This window comes from Oncorhynchus mykiss, chromosome 17 (genome assembly GCF_057628025.1).
Source record: "Oncorhynchus mykiss isolate SJ-2025 chromosome 17, ASM5762802v1, whole genome shotgun sequence".
NCBI classification, from domain to species: Eukaryota; Metazoa; Chordata; class Actinopteri; order Salmoniformes; family Salmonidae; genus Oncorhynchus; species Oncorhynchus mykiss.
Window position 1 is genome coordinate 7,709,300 of NC_143038.1, and position 22,070 is coordinate 7,731,369.

General features: G+C 43.9%; 1 protein-coding gene across 2 annotated transcripts in view; it reads left to right on the forward strand.

Annotated features, from left to right (window-relative positions):
* LOC118940367 (netrin-1) overlaps positions 1–22,070 on the forward strand; it is a 116,406-nt gene that overhangs the window by 378 nt on the left and 93,958 nt on the right. For both annotated transcript variants that reach the window (XM_036949489.2, XM_036949490.2), the window contains exon 2: positions 210–1,264. In XM_036949489.2, coding sequence (XP_036805384.1) covers positions 250–1,264 — 1,015 coding nt within the window. In that variant the 5' untranslated portion in view covers positions 210–249. The remainder of the gene's footprint in view (positions 1–209; positions 1,265–22,070) is intronic.

Sequence of the window (22,070 nt, forward strand, 5' to 3'; positions counted from 1 at the left end):
TGTGTTCATATTAATAACGGTTCAAATTATATTTTCTGTAGGCTTATCATGTGATGGTAATCTATATGAAAATATTATTCGATCTATGTGCATGGTAAATTCAATTATCTATTGAGGTGTTGCTTTTCTATTTTAATTCATAGCTTTACATCTGGAGCGCTCTTTTGGACATCTTGCAAAAGTGTCTTATTTATTATCTCTCTTTACAGGGAACGGCTGGCGTTTTTCAGGGCACGAACAAGGAATACGATGCTAAGGATTTTGGATCCCGTGGTCACTGTCGTGACCATTTCCTTTGTGGTCGAGGGGGTGCTCGGTGGCTACGGGATGAGCATGTTCGCCGCGCAAACATCTCCCCCGGACCCTTGCTACGACGAGAATGGTAACCCGAGGAGATGCATCCCCGATTTTGTGAACTCCGCTTTCGGAAAGGAAGTCCGCACTTCCAGCACCTGTGGTAAAACCCCGGGTAGGTACTGTTTGGTAACAGAGAAGGGCGACGAGAGAAATAGGAACTGCCATACGTGCGATGCCTCGGACCCCAAAAAGTATCACCCACCGGCATATCTAACGGATCTCAACAACCCCCATAATCTCACATGTTGGCAATCGGAAAATTACATCCAATACCCCCAAAACGTCACCATAACACTGTCACTGGGCAAGAAATTCGAAGTCACCTACGTAAGCCTGCAGTTCTGCTCACCTCGACCCGAATCTATGGCTATCTTCAAGTCTATGGACTATGGCAAATCTTGGGTACCTTTCCAATACTATTCGACCCAATGCAGGAAAATGTACACCAAACCAAGCAAGGCCACCATTACCAAACAGAACGAACAAGAGGCGATATGCACAGACTCCCACACGGACATGCACCCTCTATCCGGCGGTCTCATTGCCTTCAGCACTCTGGACGGCAGACCATCGGCGCACGACTTCGACAACTCGCCGGTGCTCCAGGACTGGGTCACCGCCACCGATATCAAGGTGACGTTCAGCCGATTGCACACTTTCGGTGATGAGAACGAGGATGACTCGGAGCTAGCCCGGGACTCTTATTTCTATGCGGTGTCCGATCTGCAAGTTGGCGGTCGATGCAAATGCAATGGCCACGCTTCGCGGTGCGTAAAAGACAGGGATGGAAACCTTGTTTGTGAGTGCAAACATAATACCGCGGGACCGGAGTGCGACAGGTGCAAGCTTTTCCATTATGATCGGCCGTGGCAACGCGCAACAGCTAGAGAAGCCAACGAATGTGTCGGTAAGTCAAAACATTATAATTGTCTCCAAAAACCATCCAAATTATCTTTAAGGACTGCAGAAGTTTCCTCTCCACACAATGCCCGTATCACAAGCAAAAATACATTTGGCATAAATGGTATTATTGGGTGACTATTGTTTGTACAGTCATGAGAGATGTGTCTGTTTTTGAATTTGGTAATGTTGGTATTGATTGGTTGAGTTAATTGCTAAGGTCAGTTCTGATGAAAAACAAAGATTCAGACATGCCTTTTATTCTCTCTTGATGAAAGTTGTCGAAATACTATTAAAAATTAAAAATGGGATTATAGCACATCATATTACGCACCAACATGTACACACACGTTTTACAAAACCTTTTACAAACGGTTTCTAACTCCAAGGCTCGAGGAAAAATTGCCTATCCTTTGTTGTAGTTTATATAGTTATGGAAAACAATTTAAAATCCTTATTAGTATTAAAATGTTAATATAATAATACTATAATAATAAAATAATAATAATTATTATTATTATTATTTAGTCTCGAAATTAATTTTTATAGTTGTAAACATTTTATTACACTATGTCAATTTTAGTCTGATCAGCCCACGCTGTATTAATAGTACATGCCTTCATTAAAACATGATACTGATGTGATTTGAAAATGTAGGCTATAAAAAAACAAGTCTGTACGGTTGTTAAAGAGGATAAATTTAAACCACCGTTCGGCCCACCACAAAATGCACTTTTTTAAGTGAAATTATGCCGCGCGTCCATGCACATAAAAAGTCACATGCAAATGCCTTCTCAATTTGAAAACCTAAAAGCCCATTACCGCCATAGCTCAAATGGAGGTTTATAACAACCACCCACTTCAGAAAGACCGCCGCATCACAATGTCTAATCATTCACCGCGTTGAAATGTTTCTCATGGGGAAAATTGATGTTAAGTTCCAACTTTATCGCTGCAATAAAGCGACGCACCGTCATTTATTTAAAGAGCATTTAAACTGCACCACCACAGTACTTGAACACAGACTTCTCTGCCCATTTAATTATCGTCTGAATCAAAGTTAATTATAGGTCTAAATTACGTTAATTTATGTATCATAAAACTGTTGTAAAAAAAAAAAAGTATATTTAAAAAAAAAAGCATTATTTCAACCCGAAACTATAATGATTGTGATTATTATTGTTGTTGTTGTTATTATATCAAATGAAATTGCCATTTTTGAAAACATTACAATATGAATTTGCCTTCCTTGGAAACAATCTGCAAAATGTTCATCCACCTATTAAGCCTAATACTCAAATATATGTGATAATATTAGGCACTCATTATTAATTACACCCATAACCCGTTATCATTACTATTGTAATCATTCTAAATATGATTAAGAGGCTACTTATTAGTATTCATATGATCCGCTTTGTATTATGTGCTGGTCTTCAACGATATCATCGGACATAGTTTATTCGTGTGAACACTTTCGGCCTACAAGAAGAAAAGTAATCGGAGTAGATATGGAATCCTATCCTCAATGAACCGGCCCATTTAGATTTATGCTTCCCCGTCTGCCCCCATGAAGACTAATAAAGCACATCGAGGAAGTTATCACATCGTGGCTTTCATTGAACTCATTCCACACGCTATTTCCAACAGCGAGGCTACATCGGCTGCTATAGAGATAGGGACAATGCCGCAGCAGGATCAAAGATGTGGTAGTTGCTTTTTATTGTCAGACATACCTAAGACCCACTTAAAGATAATATGTATTCATGCTTAGAGGAGGAGAGAGACGGCATGCATGAGCTTGGTGAGAATGTGAGTGCTACTGGTTTAGATAAAGGAGAATGAATTATTGGACAATTGTAGTCTGATATTGACTTGGCTGTGTGTTGACTGTCTAGCAAATATTGCATACGATTTTATCATGAGGAGCGTGGTTAAAAGTTGCGATTATGCATTGTTGATGTAAGCGAAGAGAATTGATTCCTTGTGAAATATCGCACCCCTTATAAGCCAAGTAACTGCCCGATGCATGCATGCTTTCAAGGTTAACATGAGAGGTAGGCCTAGTGGGGGGTGGTTCTCTGACCGTAGTACCCATCAACCGCATTGCTGCATAATGTATGTGTCAGTACTCTATCTCAACTCTGCAAATGTGCAGTATTTCATTGGCATTGCATACCCAACATCTAGAATAATAGTTCAAGACTCAGAGCATGCAAAGGCATCTCTTAGGGCATGCACTGTGGATACAAATAGGCCTGTGTGTCTCAAGAGACAATGCTGATGGAAAAGATGTCCACGATGATGAAGGTGGATGAACCTCGACTTCTCACTGTAACCCACTCTAGATTGGATTTGCGATTTTTAAATATTGCCCTACAGTGAATGGTGAGAGGAGGCTCCTCATTCCACCCCATATTGTTTGCATCAGAGAGCCCCTACAGTAAAATGAACGGACTCAAACTCCCTTTTGTCTCGGTATTTCTATTTCCCTGTGGTTGGGGGAAAGTGGTGCTGTGTTGTTTGACAGTCATCCATGGCACATGTTGACTGTTTTGACACACAGCAGGTGTTTAAAAGGGTTTTGTTTGCTGTTTGTTTCCATTCCCACAGAGTGGTTCTCTGCGGCAGATAAACACGCTTTAGCCCTGTGGAAATATCTACGCTTTTACTATAGTGACTGGCTACGAATACACTTTGGAGAAGGTCACCCCAGTTGTGTATAAAACTGTGAGATGTTAGCTCAATTAAGAGAGCTCTGAATCTGATAATATATCACGCTCAGAATATCCGGACCGCAGTCCTCCATACAGTCTACATTTCTAAGCCCTGCCATCAAATTCAAGATTTATACTAGTTGGCCATCTATGAGAAACACAGAGTGACAATGATTAACTGAAGTTGACCAAATAGGTGAAACACAGAGTGACAAATGAATACAAATGAATAAGTGATTGTCAGTGGCGGTTTCTGTGAAGAGGAAAGGAAGGCTGTGCCTCCCTCCTTGGGTCGCCAGGGCTTCCATCCTGGAAAAGCAAACAGACTTGTTTAGACACAACCACGCCGCTATAGGAATGAAGAATGAATTGTTCCTCCCTATCCCGAGTATCCTTGACACTTTATTTATACCGGAACAGCATGTGTGTGTGTCATGTGTATCTGGTGTGTCTCGCACGGGGCCACAAAGGAACATCACTCACTGTATCCATCATGCTGTCTGCAAGCACACACACACACACACACACACACACACACACACACACACACACACACACACACACACACACACACACACACACACACACACACACACACACACACACACACACACACACACACACACACACACATACACACACCCCTACACCCCTACACCCCTGTAGCAACACATTCCTCTGGGCTGTTTGTGCTATGGGACGCCTGCTCTGTGAGACAAGGCGTGCAGAGCGGTGCGTAGGGGGGCTGTGGTCGCACACTCTCTGCTAAAGCAAACATCGCCTCACCTCTCAAACAGGGAGAAGAATAGTCTGTCTGACACATCTGTGTGAAGGCAGGGTCCTAGGGTTTTTGAGAGTGTTGGGTGAGGTGGAGTTGGAGTTGGGGTAATGTGTGTGTGTGCGTGTGTGTGTGTGTGTGTGTGTGTGTGTGTGGCATAGTGATGTTGTCTGTTACCACCTGTAAAAGCAATTAGTCACAGGAGGTTGGTGGAACCTTAAATGGGGAGGACGGGCTCATGTGAATGGTTGGAGCGGAATAAAGGGAATGGTATCAAATATATTGTTTCCATGTGTTTGATACCATTCCATTAGCTCCATTCCAGCCTTTACTATGAGCCGTCCTCCCCTCAGCAGCCTCCATTGCAATCAGTAATTGTAGCATAAAGTTATGGCTAGGACAGAACACTGTGTGTACTATAAGCTTCAGTAACAGAGAAGTGATGTCAAAACGAGATGTACTGTACTGTACGATAAGCTTTGCTATGAGCTGCTTGGTTGGATGTGCTGAAATATTGAACGCTTCCAGCACTATTTGACAGTCAGTAAATTGAAAGATTCCGACTGTCTCTGGATCCTCTGCAGTCATAACATATAACATATTCTCAGTTTCAGAGTTTATCTAGTGTAGAATTCGAAAGTGATACGGAGTGGGGACATTCAGAGTAAATGAGAAGGAAATAGCCAGGTGGGGAAAGGAAACATCATCAAGACCAGCATCTTTTTCTATTGTGTGTGAAACACAACACAGGGATAGGTACTTATATTTTATTATAGAGATAATGATAGGCACTTGTTTTTATCATGGTCCGAAGAGCCAATGGCTAAGAATAAGAAATACCGTACAGCCTATTAGCCTGTCAGGATCTCTCTCCGGATGATAATCTTTGTCCAAGTCCTTGAATCGTGCTACTTTGCTCTGTCTTTGACTGAACCTGGATATTCGCTATCTATCTATCTATCTATCTATCTATCTATCTATCTATCTATCTATCTATCTATCTATCTATCTATCTATCTATCTATCTATCTATCTATCTATCTATCTATCTATCTATCTATCTATCTATCTATCTATCTATCTATCTATCTATCTATCTATCTATCTATCTATCTATCTAAAGGCCTAGGCATTCCACTACAAATAGCTTTGCATTTGTGGAGTGATTTGAATGCAGTTGGTCTTACAAAAACAAAACCCATTGAAACAGGTTGAATGTCGCCTTCGCTCTTTGATGTGCACCTTGCCGATTAGTTCGTCTGAGTCTTACGGTAAAGGACCTTCATGCACTTCTGAGTGCACTTCCAGGTCCATCTGGGATATTGATTCTCACAGGCCACGCGGGAGACCGTCTTTGTAATCTAACGCAATGAGTTTAGGAATGGAGGCACGGAGGAGGAAGAATCGTGGCTTCAATATCAATTCAGGTGTGACCAGTCTCGGCCTGACAGACATGGCTGGATGGATAGACTGTCTCATCACGACTCTCTCATCACGCCGAATTCGGCGTCAGCAAGGATGCTCAGCTACCTGTAACAAAGCACGCAACTGTCTCAATTTAATCAACTAGATTCTCTTCCTCTTGTTTTAGAACTCTATCAACTCAGAGTGACACTACAGCATCTGAAGGAGAATGAAGGAGACGCCCATTCAGCTAATCGCGATGAGGAAAATGAGTTAGACGCCTAAGATGTTCACTTTAGGAGGAATGTTTTTCAGATACAGAAAATTAAATTCAAGACTGTTCCACTGCATTAGCTTCAGGTTCCATAGCTTGAATGTGTTGAGAAAAGGGGTCTTGAATAATTCAGAGAGATTAAGAAGAATGCTTGGAGGCATGCAGAATGAACGATACTACTGCAGCACAGAGACAAGTAAAGAGATTGAGGGAGACTACAATAGAGACTATAAATGTGAGAGAGACAGGGAGGCTATAGAGAAAGAGAGATGGAAACAGAAAGAGAAAGGGACAGGAGAGTGACCTATCCAGGGGCTTTTGGGGACAGGAGAGTGACCTATCCAGGGGCTTTTGGGGACAGGAGAGTGACCTATCCAGGGGCTTTTGGGGACAGGAGAGTGACCTATCCAGGGGCTTTTGGGGACAGGAGAGACTTTTTTTGAAGAAACAGGCTTTATCTTTCCTTGAGAACCACTTCACGGTAGCTTTTCTACTTGTTCATGGAGTGGGTGGAGGGGGCGGGGCAGGGGAGGGGGAGGGCCCTTCCCTTAGCTCTAGAACTTTGTTGGCACAGAGATAGTATATCAGTGACTTGGCACAGACATCGCCTCAAGCCCGTCCAAATCTCCATGGATTCCCCACCCACACCCCACGTATTTTCCCGTAGATAACTTCATTTATCCAGCCTCAAACCTCAACATCATCTGGCTGATTTGAGCAGACCTGCCGTTTGTCTCGCCTGATTACGTCAAATAAATACGCTCCCAGGCGTTATTCTGAACAGTTTGATTGACAGGGGGAGATGACTGTGGTGGTGGATTGAAAATGAGATTTGGCACCCCTTCAGGTAATTGGGCTTAAATCTCTAACCACTTGCTAAGAGGAAACAGTGTTTTACTGAGAAGTCTTTTTGATAGAATCTTCCCAAGTTCCATTGAAGGACGAAAGATCAACAATGGCATGATATGTCAGTAATTAAAATGTTCTCACCTGAAATAACTAATTCAGGTTTTTGGAAATGGGGAATAGGGAACTACAATAAAGACAATCATTTGAGAATGTCGGTTAGATTGTCAAAATGTAATACACTAGTATTTGCATTCATATGGTCTCCTGCAGATAAGATTCAATAAAAAAATAAAGCAACTCTTCACAAGAAAGTATACTGTATTGTGTTGTCAATTCACACCTTTCATTTCATGTAGGAGCTCCTACAACTGAACACAACTGCAATATTTATTAACAATGATACCATGATGAGGCATGATGACCGAGCTGTGGTTTGGTTAATGTTTGAGCTGCCACCAAGGATCGCCATTCCTTTATGAACCTCCGTATCCTTCATCTTCAAAGGGCGACCGCCGCCCGCCAAACGCATTGACCATCCTGACACTATTCCCCCCCCCCCCCCCCCCCCCCCGAAGAATCCCAACACCAGAGCTGGCAGTTCAAATGGGTGAATGGCCTCCCTCACGCTTTGAGGACCTCCTTCCTACAAGTGTTATCACTGTTTTACGACTTGTTTTTTAAACCACTGCATAACAAGTTATTCAGAGTCTGGAGTTGGACGCACTCTGATGACTCCTACTTTTGGTTAACTGTGCTATACACAGCCTTGCACCTTGGTCAGCCACTGTTTAAGTTTAGCATATGCATGCACTCACATACGGGCATGCATGTCTGCAACGTCACACACACCCACAGAGCCAGTCCAACTCACGGATACATAACCGTGACCGTAACTTTGATTCTGGGCTCACTGAAACCAGCCACAGAAGCAGACAGCCAAAATCAGTCAGCCAAAACAGACAGTCAATCAGATAACTGTCAACCGTAAAACCTCCTCCACAGTGAGAAGCCACGTGTTAGGTTTCTGAGGAGGCCCAGACCCCCTACCTGCGTCTGTGCTGGCCAGGGGCCACCAAGGATTCTGTTGCACTGGCGGTAGGGACGGGAAAAGAGAGGGGGGGGGGGGGGGTCTAGGCCTGTTTCCAGCAGGGTTCCCAGGTCCATCGCAACGGGGCCTCAGCAAATTCAACCTGATGGCTGGCAGGGCTGCAGTATAGGCCCATCTGTACCTTGTTTAAACCTAGTAGTGTGTTACCATCCACCTCTACTCTGAACTCTGCTGGGCGCCACACGTAACTAGTGGGAGAATGTGTTGAAATATTACGTAACTGGCTCTGTGCAAAATGCTGCTGCAGTGGTGGCCTGAGTTAATGTGTGTGCCAGTGAGAGAGAGAGAGAGAGAGAGAGAGGAGGCTAAACGAAGGGTGATCTTTTTGTTTCGTTTTTGAATTCTCCTGTAAAGGGGGTTGATATAGATTGTAAAGGGAGTTGATATCAATTTATTGGTCACGTGCACATATTTAGCAGATGTTATTGCGGGTGTAGCAAAATGCTTGTGTTCCTAGCTCCAACAGTGCAGTAGTATCTAACAATTCACAACAATACACTCAAATCTAAAGTAAAATAATGGAGTTAAGAAATATATACATGTTAGAACGAGCAATGTCGGAGTGGCATTGACTAAAATACAGTAGAATAGAGTATATACATATGAAATATGAGTAAAGCAGTATGTAAACATTATTAAAATGACTAGTGATCCATTATTAAAGTGACCAGTGATCCCATGTCTATGTATATAGGGCAGCAGCCTCTAAGGTGCAGGGTTGAGTAACCGGCTGGTAGCCGGCTAGTGATGGCTATTTAACGGTCTGATGGCCTGGAGAAAAAAAGCTGTTTTTCAGTCTCTCGGTCCCAGCTTTGATGCACCTGTACTGACCTCGCCTTCTGGGTGGTAGTGGGGTGAACAGGCCGTGGCTTGGGTGGTTGATGTCCTTGATGATCTTTTTCGCCTTTAGGTGACATTGGGTGCTGTCGGTGTACTGGAGGATAGGCAGTGTGCCCCCGGTGATGCGTTGGGCAGACCGCACCACCCTTTGGAGGTTGAAGAGACGCTGTTGCGCCTTCATCCCCACACTGTCTGTGTGGGTGGACCATTTCAGATCGTCGGTGATGTGTACACAGAGGAACTTGAAGCTTTTCATCTTCTCCACTGCGGTCCCGACAATGTGGATAGGGGTGTGCTCTCTCTGCTATTTCCTGAGGTCCACGATCAGCTCCTTCATTTTGATGACGTTGAGGGAGGGGTCATTTTTCTGGCACGACTCCTCCAGGGCCTGTAGGCTGTCTCGTCATTGTTGGTAATCAGGCCTAAAACTGTTGTGTCGTCTGCAAACTTGATGATTGAGTTGGAGGCGTGCGTGGCCACACAGTCATGGGTGAACAGGGAGTACAGGAGGGGGCTAAGCACACACCCTTGTGGGGCCCCTGTGTTGAGGATCAGCGAATTGGAGGTGTTGTTTTCTAACTTCACCACCTGGGGGCGGCCCATCAGGAAGTCCAGGACCCTGTTGCACAGGGCGGGGTTCAGAACCAGGGCCCCAGGCTTAATGATGAGCTTGGAGGGTACTATGGTGTTGAAGGCTGAGCTATAGTCAATGAACAGCATTCTTACATAGGTATTCCTCTTGTCCAGATGGGATAGGGCAGTGTGCTGTTTCGATGGCGATTGCATCATCTGTGGATCTATTGGGCGGTATGCAAATAGAAGTGGGTCTAGTGTATCAGGTAAGGCAGAGATTATATGATCCTTAACTAGCCTCTCAAAGCACTTCATGATGACAGAAGTGAGTGCTACAGGGAGATAGTCATTTACTTCAGTTTCCTTTGCTTTCTTGGGTGGACATATTGAAGCAAGTGGGGACAGCAGACTGGGATAGAGAGAGATTGAATATGTCCGTAAACACTCCAGCCAGCTGGCCTACGCATGCTCTGAGGACGTGGCTAGGGATGCCGTCTGGGCCAGCAGCCTTGCGAGGGTTAACATGTTTAAATTTCTTACTCACATTGGCCACAGAGAACGAGAGCCCACATCGGTGGCACTGTGTTAACCTCAAAGCGGGTGAAGAAGGTGTTTAGCTTGTCTGGGAGCAAGACTTCGGTGTCCGTGACATGGATGGTTTTCCCTTTGTAATCCGTGATTGTCTGTAGACCCTGCCACATATTTCAAATCATATCAAATCAAACTTATTTATATAGCCCTTCATACATCAGCTGATATCTCAAAGTGCTGTACAGAAACCCAGCCTAAAACCCCAAACAGCAAGCAATGCAGGTGTTGAAGCACGTTGGCTAAGAAAAACTGCCCAGAAAGGCCAAAACCTAGGAAGAAACCTAGAGAGGAACCAGGCTATGAGGGGTGGCCAGTCCTCTTCTGGCTGTGCCTGGTGGAGATTATAACAGAACATTGCCAAGATGTTCAAATGTTCATAAATGACCTGCATGGTCAAATAATAGGTCTGGGACAGGTAGCACGTCTGGTGAAAAGGTCAGGATTCCATAGCCGCAGGCAGAACAGTTGAAACTAGAGCAGCAGCACAGCCAGGTGGACTGGGGACAGCAAGGAGTCATCATGCTAGGTAGTCCTGAGGCATGGTCCTAGGGCTCAGGTCCTCCGAGAGAGAAAGAAAGAGAGAAATAGATACTTAGAGAGAGCATACTTAAATTCACACAGTACACCGGATAAGACAGGAGAAGTACTCCAGATATAACAACTGACCCTAGCCCCGCAACACATAAACTACTGCAGCATAAATACTGGAGGCCCCATCTGATGATACCCCCGGACAGGGCCAAACAGGAAGGATATAACCCCACCCACTTTGCCAAAGCACAGCTCCCACACCACTACAGGGATATCTTCAACCACCAACTTACCATCCTGAGACAAGGCCGAGTATACCCCACAAAGATCTCCGCCAACCCAGACAGGAAGATCACATCAGTGACACAATCCACTCAAGTGACGCACCCCTCCTAGGGACGGCATGAAAGAGCACCTGTAAGTCAGTGACTCAGCCCATGTAATAGGGTTAGAGGCAGAGAATCCCAGTGGAAAGAGAGGAACCGGCCAGGCAGAGACAGCAAGGGTGGTTCGTTGCTCCAGAGCCTTTCCGTTCACCTTCACACTCCTGGGCCAGACTACACTCAATCATATGACCCACTGAAGAGATGAGTCTTCAGTAAAGACTTAAAGGTTGAGACCGAGTTTGCGTCTCTCACATGGGTAGGCAGACCATTCCAAACTGCCTCCAGCTGTTTGCTTAGAAATTCTAGGGACAATTAGGAGGCCTGCGTCTTGTGACCGTAGCGTACGTGTAGGTATGTACGGCAGGACCAAACCAGAGATATAGGTAGGAGCAAGCCCATGTAATGCTTTGTAGGTTAGTAGTAAAACCTTGAAATCAGCCTTTGCCTTGACAGGAAGCCAGTGTAGGGGGGCTAGCACTGGAGTAATATGATCAATTGTTTTGGTTTTAGTCAGGATTCTAGCAGCCGTATTTAACACTAACTGAAGTTTATTTAGTGCTTTATCCGGGTAGCCGGAAAGTAGAGCATTGCAGTAGTCTAACCTAGAAGTAACAAAAGCATGGATACATTTTTCTGCATCATTTTTGGACAGAAAGTTTCTGATTTTTGCAATGTTACGTAGATGGAAAAAAGCTGAAACAGTCTTGATATGTTCGTCAAAATAGAGATCAGGGTCCAGAGTAACGCCGAGGTCCTTCACAGTTTTATTTGAGACGACTGTACAACCATTAAGATTAATTGTCAGATTCAACAGAAGATCTCTTTGTTTCTTGGAACCTAGAACAAGCATCTCTGTTTTGTTTAAAAGTAGAACGTTTGCAGCCATCCACTTCCTTATGTCTGAAACACAGGCTTCTAGCGAGGGCTATTTTGGGGCTTCACCATGTTTCATTGAAATGTACAGCTGTGTGTCATCCGCATAACAGTGAAAGTTAACATTATATTTTCGAATGACATCCCCAAGAGGTAAAATATATAGTGAAAACAATAGTGGTCCTAAAACGGAACCTTGAGGAACACCGAAATTTACAGTTGATTTGTCAGAGGACAAACCATTCACAGAGACACACTGATATCTTTCCGACAGATAAGATATAAACCAGGCCAGAACTTGTCCATGTAGACCAATTTGGGTTTCCAATCTCTCCAAAAGAATGTGGTGATCGATGGTATCAAAAGCAGCACTAAGGTCTAGGAGCACGAGGACAGATGCAGAGCCTCGGTCTAATGCCATTAAAAGGTCATTTACCACCTTCACAAGTGCAGTCTCAGTGCTATGATGGGGTCTAAAACCAGACTGAAGCATTTCGTATACATTGTTTGTCTTCAGGAAGGCAGCCTTTCTGAGGAATGGAAGATTCGATATAGGCCGATAGTTTTTTATATTTTCTGGGTCAAGGTTTGGCTTTTTCAAGAGAGGCTTTATTACTGCCACTTTTAGTGAGTTTGGTACACATCCGGTGGATAGAGAGCCGTTTATTATGTTCAACATAGGAGGGCCAAGCACAGGAAGCAGCTCTTTCAGTAGTTTATTTGGAATAGGGGCCAGTATGCAGCTTGAAGGTTTAGAGGCCGTGATTATTTTCATCATTGTGTTAAGAGATGTAGTACTAAAACACTTGAGTGTCTCTCTTGATCCTAGGTCCTGGCAGAGTTGTGCAGACTCAGGACAACTGAGCTTTGAAGGAATACGCAGATTTAAAGAGGAGTCTGTAATTTGCTTTCTAATAATCATGATCTTTTCCTCAAAGAAGACATACTTCTCGTGTCTGAGCCGTTGAATTGCGACTCCACTATGTCTCTGTACTGACGTTTTGCCTGTTTGATTGCCTTACATAGGGAATAAGTACACTGTTTGTATTCAACCATATTCCCAGTCACCTTGCCATGGTTAAATGTGATGGTTTGTGCTTTCAGTTTTGAGTGAATGCTGCCATCTATCCCACGGTTTCTGATTTGTGTAGGTTTTAATAGTCACAGTGGGAACAACATCCGCTATACACTTCCTGATAAACTCAGTCACAGTATTAGTGTATACGTCGATGTTATTCAGCATGGATTCCATCTGGTCAGACCAGCGTTGAATAGACCGGTACTTCCTGTTTGAGATTCTGCCTATATGAAGGGATGAGCAAAATGTAGTCATGATCTGTTTGCTGAAGGGAGTGCAGGGGAGGGCCTTGTAGGCATCCTGGAAGTGTTCCGTGTTGATACAACTTTGGTAGCGTTTTCCAAAAATTATATAGATTGTAAAGGGGGTTGATATAAATTGTTAACTTCTTATGGCTGCAGGGGCAGTATTGAGTATCTTGGATGAAAGGTGCCCAGAGTCAACGGCCTGCTTCTCAGTCCCAGTTGCTAATATATGCATATTATTAGTAGTATTGAATGGAAACCACTCTGAAGTTTCTAAAACTGTTTGAATGATGTCTGTGAGTATAACAGAACTCATATGGCAGGCAAAAACCTGAGAAGAAATCCAAACAGGAAGTGGGAAATCTGAGGTTGGTCGATTTTCAACCCAGCCACTATTGAATACACAGTGTGGTATGGATAAAGTTGCACTTCCTAGAGCTTCCACTAGTTGTCAACCGTCTTTAGAAACTTGAATGAGGCTTCTACTGTGTTGTGGAGCTGGATGGGAGCGCATTTCACATGATAGCGACCTGCGTTCCATGGCTTCTCTACAGACATAGGAATTCTCCGGTTGGAACTTTATTGAAGATTTATGATAACAACCTCCTAAAGATTGATTCTATACTTAGTTTGACAAGTTTCTTTGACCTGTAATATAACTTTTTGAAGTTTTCGTCCGACGTTCGGATGGACCTGCACGAGCGTTTGGATTTGTGTACTAAACATGCTAACAAAAGTAGCTACTTGGACATAAATAATGGACATTATCGAACAAATCAAGCATTTATTGTGGAACTAGGATTCCTGGGAGTGTATTCTGATGAAGATCGTCAAAGGTAAGGGAATATTTATAATGTGATTTCTGATTTCTGTTGACTCCAACATCGCGGATGATTTTATATATTTTCTGAGTGCTGTCTCAGATTATTGCATGGTTTGCTTTGTATGTAAAGTTTTTTTTAAATCTGACATAGAGGTTGCATTAAGGAGAGGTATATCTATATTTCCATGTCTAACAATTGTATTTATTGACATTTATAATGAGTAATTCTGTAAAATGATGTGGCTCTCCGCAATATCACCGGACGCGCCAATGTATACTGATATTTTTTTTAATATAAATATTAACTTTATCAAACAAAACATACATGTATTGTGTACCATGAAGTCCTATGAGTGTCATCTGATGAAGATCATCAAAGGTTAGTGATTAATTATATCTCTATTTGTGCTTTTTGTGACTCCTCTCTTTGGCTGGAAAAATGGCTGAATTTTTCTGTGATTTGGTGGTCACATAACATAATCGTTTGTGGTGCTTTCGCTGTAAAGCCTATTTGAAATCAGACACTGTGGTGGGATTAACAAAAATATTACCTTTAAAACAATATAAAATACATGTATGTTTGAGGAATTTTCATTATGAGATTTCTGTTGTTTTGAATTTGGCGCCTTACACTTTCACTGGCTGTTGTCATATCATCCCGTTAACGGGATTGCAGCCCTAAAAAAGTTTTAAGGGGGTTTATATAAATTGTAAAGGGGGTTGATATAGATTATAAAGGGGATTGATATAGATTGTAAAGGGGGTTGATATAGATTGTAAAGGGGGTTGATATAGATTGTAAAGGGGGTTGATATATATTGTAAAGGGGGTTGATATAGATTGTAAAGGGGGTTGATATAGATTGTAAAGGGTGTTGATAAACATTGTAAAGGGGGTTGATATAGATTGTAAAGGGGGTTTATATCAATTGTAAAGTGGTTGATATAGATTGAAAAGGGGGTTTATATAAATTGTAAAGGGGGTTGATATAGATTGTAAAGGGGGTTTATATCAATTGTAAAGGGGTTGATATAGATTGTAAAGGGGGTTTATATAAATTGTAAAGGGGTTGATATAGATTGCTTTGAGTTTGAGGCATCTTTTGATCATCGTAGTCTTTAGACAAATTAATTGTGGCCTGTGACAGTTTCAGTGTCAGTCCCAGATGAGTTACAGTAATCCATTAAATCAGTTTGACAATTATCTCTTAACAACAGTCTACCAGGACAGTGTTCGCACAGAACGATGCTGTGAGAGACAGCACTTTTATGTTTTTTTTTAGCATGTAAGGGATTCCATACTGTACCGCGTCAATCACTTTGACAATAAGATCATCATGGCATTTTACACTGGTAGTAAAGACAGACACATTGAAACTTGATGGCTTGATGGTTTCTTGGACCTTTAGAGGACCCATGCTTCACTGTATTGTAACAGCCACATGTACAGCTGTCCAGGACCTTGGAATGCATGGACTGTGCATACTAGGTAAAAATACATAGTCAAAATATCCCCAAAGACAGGGACCCCCCTGGGCCATCTTCCCCCAGCAAGGTCAACACACGAGCAGGTCAATTTGCGCTAGTCAAAGCCACCTGGGTTGGATCTCTCTGTCTCTTTCTGGCTCTTTCTTTGACAACAAGATGAGGAACTATCTGTTTTTGACGATTCACACAGAGACAATTCTGGTTAATTTCCCAAAGACTGAGCTCATATGAACTGCTAATAACTCACTCAAGAAACCTAGTGAAATGTAGACGTATTAAGAGTTGTATTCTATTGTTATCTTGACGAACTGAAAATCTTGAAGCCATGAAAGTCTACTTTGACCAAACGTCTTTTTAAAAGGGGAGTTTGGAGCAGGTTGAAGGGCTGTTCAAGACGCAATTTCACTTTGACGGAATTCCAGCTTTACCCAGATAACAGATTTTGACAGGGTATTTTGAATGGAAACACTTTATATATGGAGGAGAATGTCCAATGAGGAGAATAGACACTGGGGCTGGTAACACAGAAAACAATCATTCGAGCAGGAGGGTGTGTGTGTTTCTGTGCGTGAAAACGGGGACAATAAAGTCAGTAAATTAAAGAGAGAGAGAAGGGGAGAAAGGAAGAGAGAAGCGTATTGGCTACTGATAGCATGTGCAACAGAAAACAGGCTCCTGGCACTCTCTACATCAGACACTATGATTACTGAATGGGCAATCTATACCATCTCTTGTGGAAAGACATTGCTGCTGCAATTACATTCCAGAACCTTTGGAAACGCTCACGCCATAGCACTGAGGGCTTGTGGGATGTGTTTGATTGACAGGGTAGAAAAATTGCATTCAGAAATTTTACAGTCTAAGCTTTTTGAGGAATTTCAGGCTTCCTAGGGCAAAGCCACCATTTTGGGGCTTTTGTTTTGTTTTGCTGGTTAGGGTTAAATGCATAATGCAACACAGATACCGCTGATGGTATGTGTGTGTGTGTGTGTAGCTTGCTTGAGTAGACGTTTCTGCTCTGACTCTCCTAGAGACTGAACCTTGACCCTGTTTAGAGAGGTGGTTTGGTGGGAAGCGATATTGTTGTGTAGAAGGAGAATATTGCATTACCGCCTTGGCTCTGTGTTTGCTTCCCCTCATCGGTTGAAGTTCGTCGTCTGTCCCTGGTTTATCGCATGGTCCGCCATCACCGTGTGTGATGTCATCACCTCTCGGCCTACAGAACGGGTTGGCGGTTGGTTCGGCATGGGACACGTGTTTCCGCTCTGATCATTTGTGCGTTATAACTGCGCCATCTTAATGTGAAGCAGACTCCCACACTTTCTCATTCAGCACTCTCACAACAGCTGGAGCTAATTGGGTCGGAGGATGACGGGACTTTGCGTTAACCAGCAAGGCCTTCTCTTCTCTTCTGTTTTTTTCTGTTTTCTTCTCTTCTCTTCTGTTTTCGTCTCTCTCCCTATTGACTCAACACTAAGTGAGTCTAAGTGAGTATGTCATACGCTGCAGGCCTAGACGAGGTGGGGTCCTGGTGAAAGTGAGGCGAGGAGAAAACCGAACGGCGCAAATGTCCGGTCACTCGATAATAAGGTGGATGAGCTTCATTCGAGAGTCGCTTATCAGAGAGACTTGAAAAGCTGCAGTATTACATGCCTTACTGAAACGTGGCTGGATGATGACGCTGTGCACGTAGTACTCAGTGGCAGGATCGTCCAGCGGCTTCGGGGGAAGTCGAAAGGAAGTGGAATGTGTGTTTGTTCATTAAATAACAACTGCTGTGCTGGCTCAAGTGTAAAGGAAATGTCAAGCTTTTGTTCACCTGATATAGAATACCTCATCGTAAGCTGCAGACCCTTTTATCTACCAAGAGAGTTCTCAAACGTAATTAACACGGCTGTCTGCATCCCTCGCCAAGCCAACACTACTCTGGCACTCAACGAACTGTACAGGGACATAAACAAACCAGAAACCGCTTACCCAGCAGCAGCGTTTTTGGTGGGCGGAGACTTTAACACGGGGAGACTTAAAACCTTCCTACTTCACTTCTACCGACACATCTCCTGCACCACTAGGGGGCTCTTCAATATACATGCTGGGCTAAAGGCTAGAGCTACCGCTTTCAAGGAACGGGACATGGACATGGACGCATACAAGAAAGCCCGCTACGGCCTCCGGTGAGACATAAAACATGCAAAAGGCTAATATAGGAGGAAGGTGGAATCCTAATACACCAGCTCCGATACCTGTCGAATGTGGCAGGGCTTGCAGATGATAATGGATTACAAAGGCAAACCCAACCATGAGTCGTTTTTTTTCTCGCTTCGATGAATATAACACTGTGCCTTGCATGAAAGCCTCTGTTTTTACAGATGACTGTGTGATCTCGCTCTCCGTTGCCGAGGTGAGCAAAACGTTTAAATGGGTTAACGATCACAAGGCCGCCGGGCCAGACGGGATACCAGGGCGTGTTCTCAAAGCATGCGCAGGTGTCTTCACAGGCGTTTTCAATCTATACTAGTCCCAGTCTGTAATCCCAACATCTGCTTAGTCCCCTCCTGTACTCCCAGTTCAAAAACAACTGCGTGTCCACACACGACACCACTGTCCTTGTTCCCAAGAGCTCCAAGGTAACCTTTCTAAATGGCTATCGCCCTGTAAGACTCAGAATGCTAAATAGTCAATTAATGGTACCCAAACTATTTGCACTGACTCTATTTTGCACTGACCCTATGTATACTCACTAGACTTTATGAACCACATACAGACTCATTCACACACACACACACACACACACACACACACACACACACACACACACACACACACACACACACACACACACACACACACACACACACACACACACACACACACACACACACACACACACACACACACACACACACACACTCACTCACACACACACACACTTTTACACTCATCATTTGCTGCTGCCACTCTGTTCTTTGTTTGCCTAGTCACTTTACCCTGCCTTCATGTACATATCTACCTCAAATACCTTATTATTATCTATCCTGATGCCTAGTCACTTTACCCTGCCTTCATGTACATACAGTTGAAGTCGGAAGTTTACATACACCTTAGCCTAATACATTTACACTCAGTTTTTCACAATTCCTGACATTTAATCCTAGTAAAAATTCCCTGTTTTAGGTCAGTTAGGATTACCACTTTGTTTTAAGAATGTGTCAGAATAATAGTAGAGATAATGATTTATTTCAGCTTTTATTTCTTTCCTCACATTCCCAGTGGGTTAGAAGTTTACATACACTCAAATAGTGTTTGGTAGCATTGCCTATAAATTGTTTAACTTAATTTTCCAAGCTGTTTAAAGGCACAGTCAACTTAGTGTATGTAAACTTCTGACTCACAGGAATTGTGATACGGTGAATTGTAAGTGAATTAATCTGTCTGTAAACAATTGTTGGAAACATTACTTGTGTCATGCTCACAGTAGATGTCCTAACCGACTTGCCAAAACTATAGTTTGTTAACAAGAAATTTGTGGTGGTTGAAAAACAAGTTTTAATGATTCCAACCTAAGTATATGTAAGCTCCCACCTTCAACTGTGTCTCCTCAAATACCTTATTATTATCTATCCTGATGCCTAGTCACTTTACCCTGCCTTAATGTACATATCTACCTCAAATACCTTGTACTACTGCACATTGATCTGGTACTGGTACTCCCTGTATATAGTTACATTCATGTGTACTTTATTTTATTCCTCTTGTGTTACTATTTTATTTTTAAACTCTGCATTGTTGGGAAAGGCTCGTAAGCAAGCGTTTACCTGTAAAGTCTACACAGGTTGTATTTGGTGCGTTTGACACATCACACTTGATTTGATTTGAGTCTCAGTGCTCCTCAGGCTGTCTGTCTACCTGACTCAGATTGTCCATTCACACTCAACATCTCTTAACTCAACACCTCCCGCCTTTGGCACTGAACACACAACCCACTCCAGACAGCCGCGTTTAGCTGTTTGGATGTGTCCTTGTCGATACCTGTCTCACTCATCTCATCTGCCAACAGCTGTTTACAATACAGAGATGTTGTAGGAGGGCTGCTCCTGGCCCTCGGGGCGAGTTCAGCTAATGAATTAATTGAGGGCCATTGATGCCGTAGTGAAAGCTATGTGTCTTGGTGTAGGGCGGTGTTTCAGAGCAGTGGTTTTGGGGCGAGATGGAGGGATGAGAGAGAGAGGGATGAGGGAGGGGTGAGGGATGGAGGGAAGAGTGAGCGAGGGAAAGACGGTGTGGAGGGATGAGAGAGAGAGAGAGAGAGAGAGAGAGAGAAGGTGTGGAGGGTTGAGAGAGAGAGAACAAGAGGGGGATGAGAGAGAGAGAGAGAGAGGGAGAGAGAGAGAGAGAGAGAGAGAGAGAGAGAGTCCTGATGGAGGGCGGTGTTTCAGAGATGTGGTTTTGGAGCAAGATGGTGAGATGAGAGAAAGAGGGATGAGAGAGGGAGGGAGAGAGTTTTAATGGAAAGTTTGGGTGGTTTGGTAGAGTGGGCAGCCAACAGACGATTAGGAGCAATTAAAGCCAACGCCAGACAACATCAATGTGTTATTCACACATTAGACAGTGTAATGTTTCAGTTCCCAGTCCCATGAGTCTGAATCACTCTGTTTATTAATGACACTCTGACCACAGAATGAGCACACCGTCTGCATGATCAAGCAGCAATTAACTAGTACATTATATGCTCTTTGGTTTGATATTACGTTGTTGTGCTTTACCCCAAAGAATGGCAACAATGTACGGACTATTCCAAAAGAGCTGTATCTTATCAACCAATTAATTGGTTATAAATCACGATAGGGCTACTTTCCATGTCCCAGGTTGTTGAAACAGTGGCATTGCTGTACTACAGAGGCCATGTGAGCTGTACTACAGAGGCCATGTGAGCTGTACTACAGAGGCCATGTGAGCTGTATGGCAGAGGCCATGTGAGATGTACGGGCAGAGGCCATGTGAGCTGTACTACAGATGCCATGTGAGCTGTACGGCAGAGGCCATGTGAGCTGTACTACAGAGGCCATGTGAGCTGTACGGCAGAGCCCATGTGAGCTGTACTACAGATGCCATGTGAGCTGTACGGCAGAGGCCATGTGAGCTGTACTACAGAGGCCATGTGAGCTGTACTACAGATGCCATGTGAGCTGTACGGCAGAGGCCATGTGAGCTGTACGGCAGAGGCCATGTGAGCTGTACGGCAGAGGCCATGTGAGCTGTACGGTAGAGGCCATGTGAGCTGTACTACAGAGGCCATGTGAGCTGTACTACAGATGCCATGTGAGCTGTACGGCAGAGGCCATGTGAGCTGTACTACAGAGGCCATGTGAGCTGTACTACAGAGGCCATGTGAGCTGTACGGCAGAGGCCATGTGAGCTGTACGGCAGAGGCCATGTGAGCTGTACTACAGAGCCCATGTGAGCTGTACGTACGGCAGAGGCCATGTGAGCTGTACGGCAGAGCCCATGTGAGCTGTACGGCAGAGGCCCGGCTGTAGTGCCAGATATCATGCGCCTCCAGGGAGTAGACAGACAAAACCCACAGACATCACAGAGCCTCAACAGTACCCAGACATTTTGTATGTGGACTGGAGAGACCTGCTGCTGTTGCTCTACGGTAGTCCCATCCAGGATGAGCTTCCCCCTGCGGCATCGCCCCTATTCCCATCCCTATCACATTCCATTACTTAGCAGTGTATAACTGGACGTATTTCTTTAACCCTCAACCTGGTTAGAAAAGCCACACTCATAATTGTGTACTTTACCCGGCATTAGAGTGCTTACTTGGGGCATTTCTGTGAACTGTGAAGTCGTCAGGGCTTCTCCCTGTGTGGCAAGAGGCCCTTGTTGAACAGTTTCTCTGATTCATTACAGTAATAGACAGGGTGAGGTTTTCTCGCCTGTTAAAGTGTCACTGGATTTTTAACAGGGGTCGTAAAGAGAGCAGTCAACAGGGTAGACAAATACATGGGGAGGAGTGTGTTTGTGTGTGTCTGTGTGTGTGTGTGTCTCTCTCTCCCTCTCTCTCGTAGTAGCTCCAGTCAGCAGTGTGTGTGACCTGCTCCTGAGGCCAGGGGTACTGTGGAGGATCACACATGATGACCTCAGCACCTCTGTGTGGTGGTTACCGGGCCGTGGGCAAGTGCTAGGAGCCAAGGCAAATATACAACAATGAGAGAGAAGGAGGGAGAGAGGACTAGAGAGAGAGAGAGAGAGG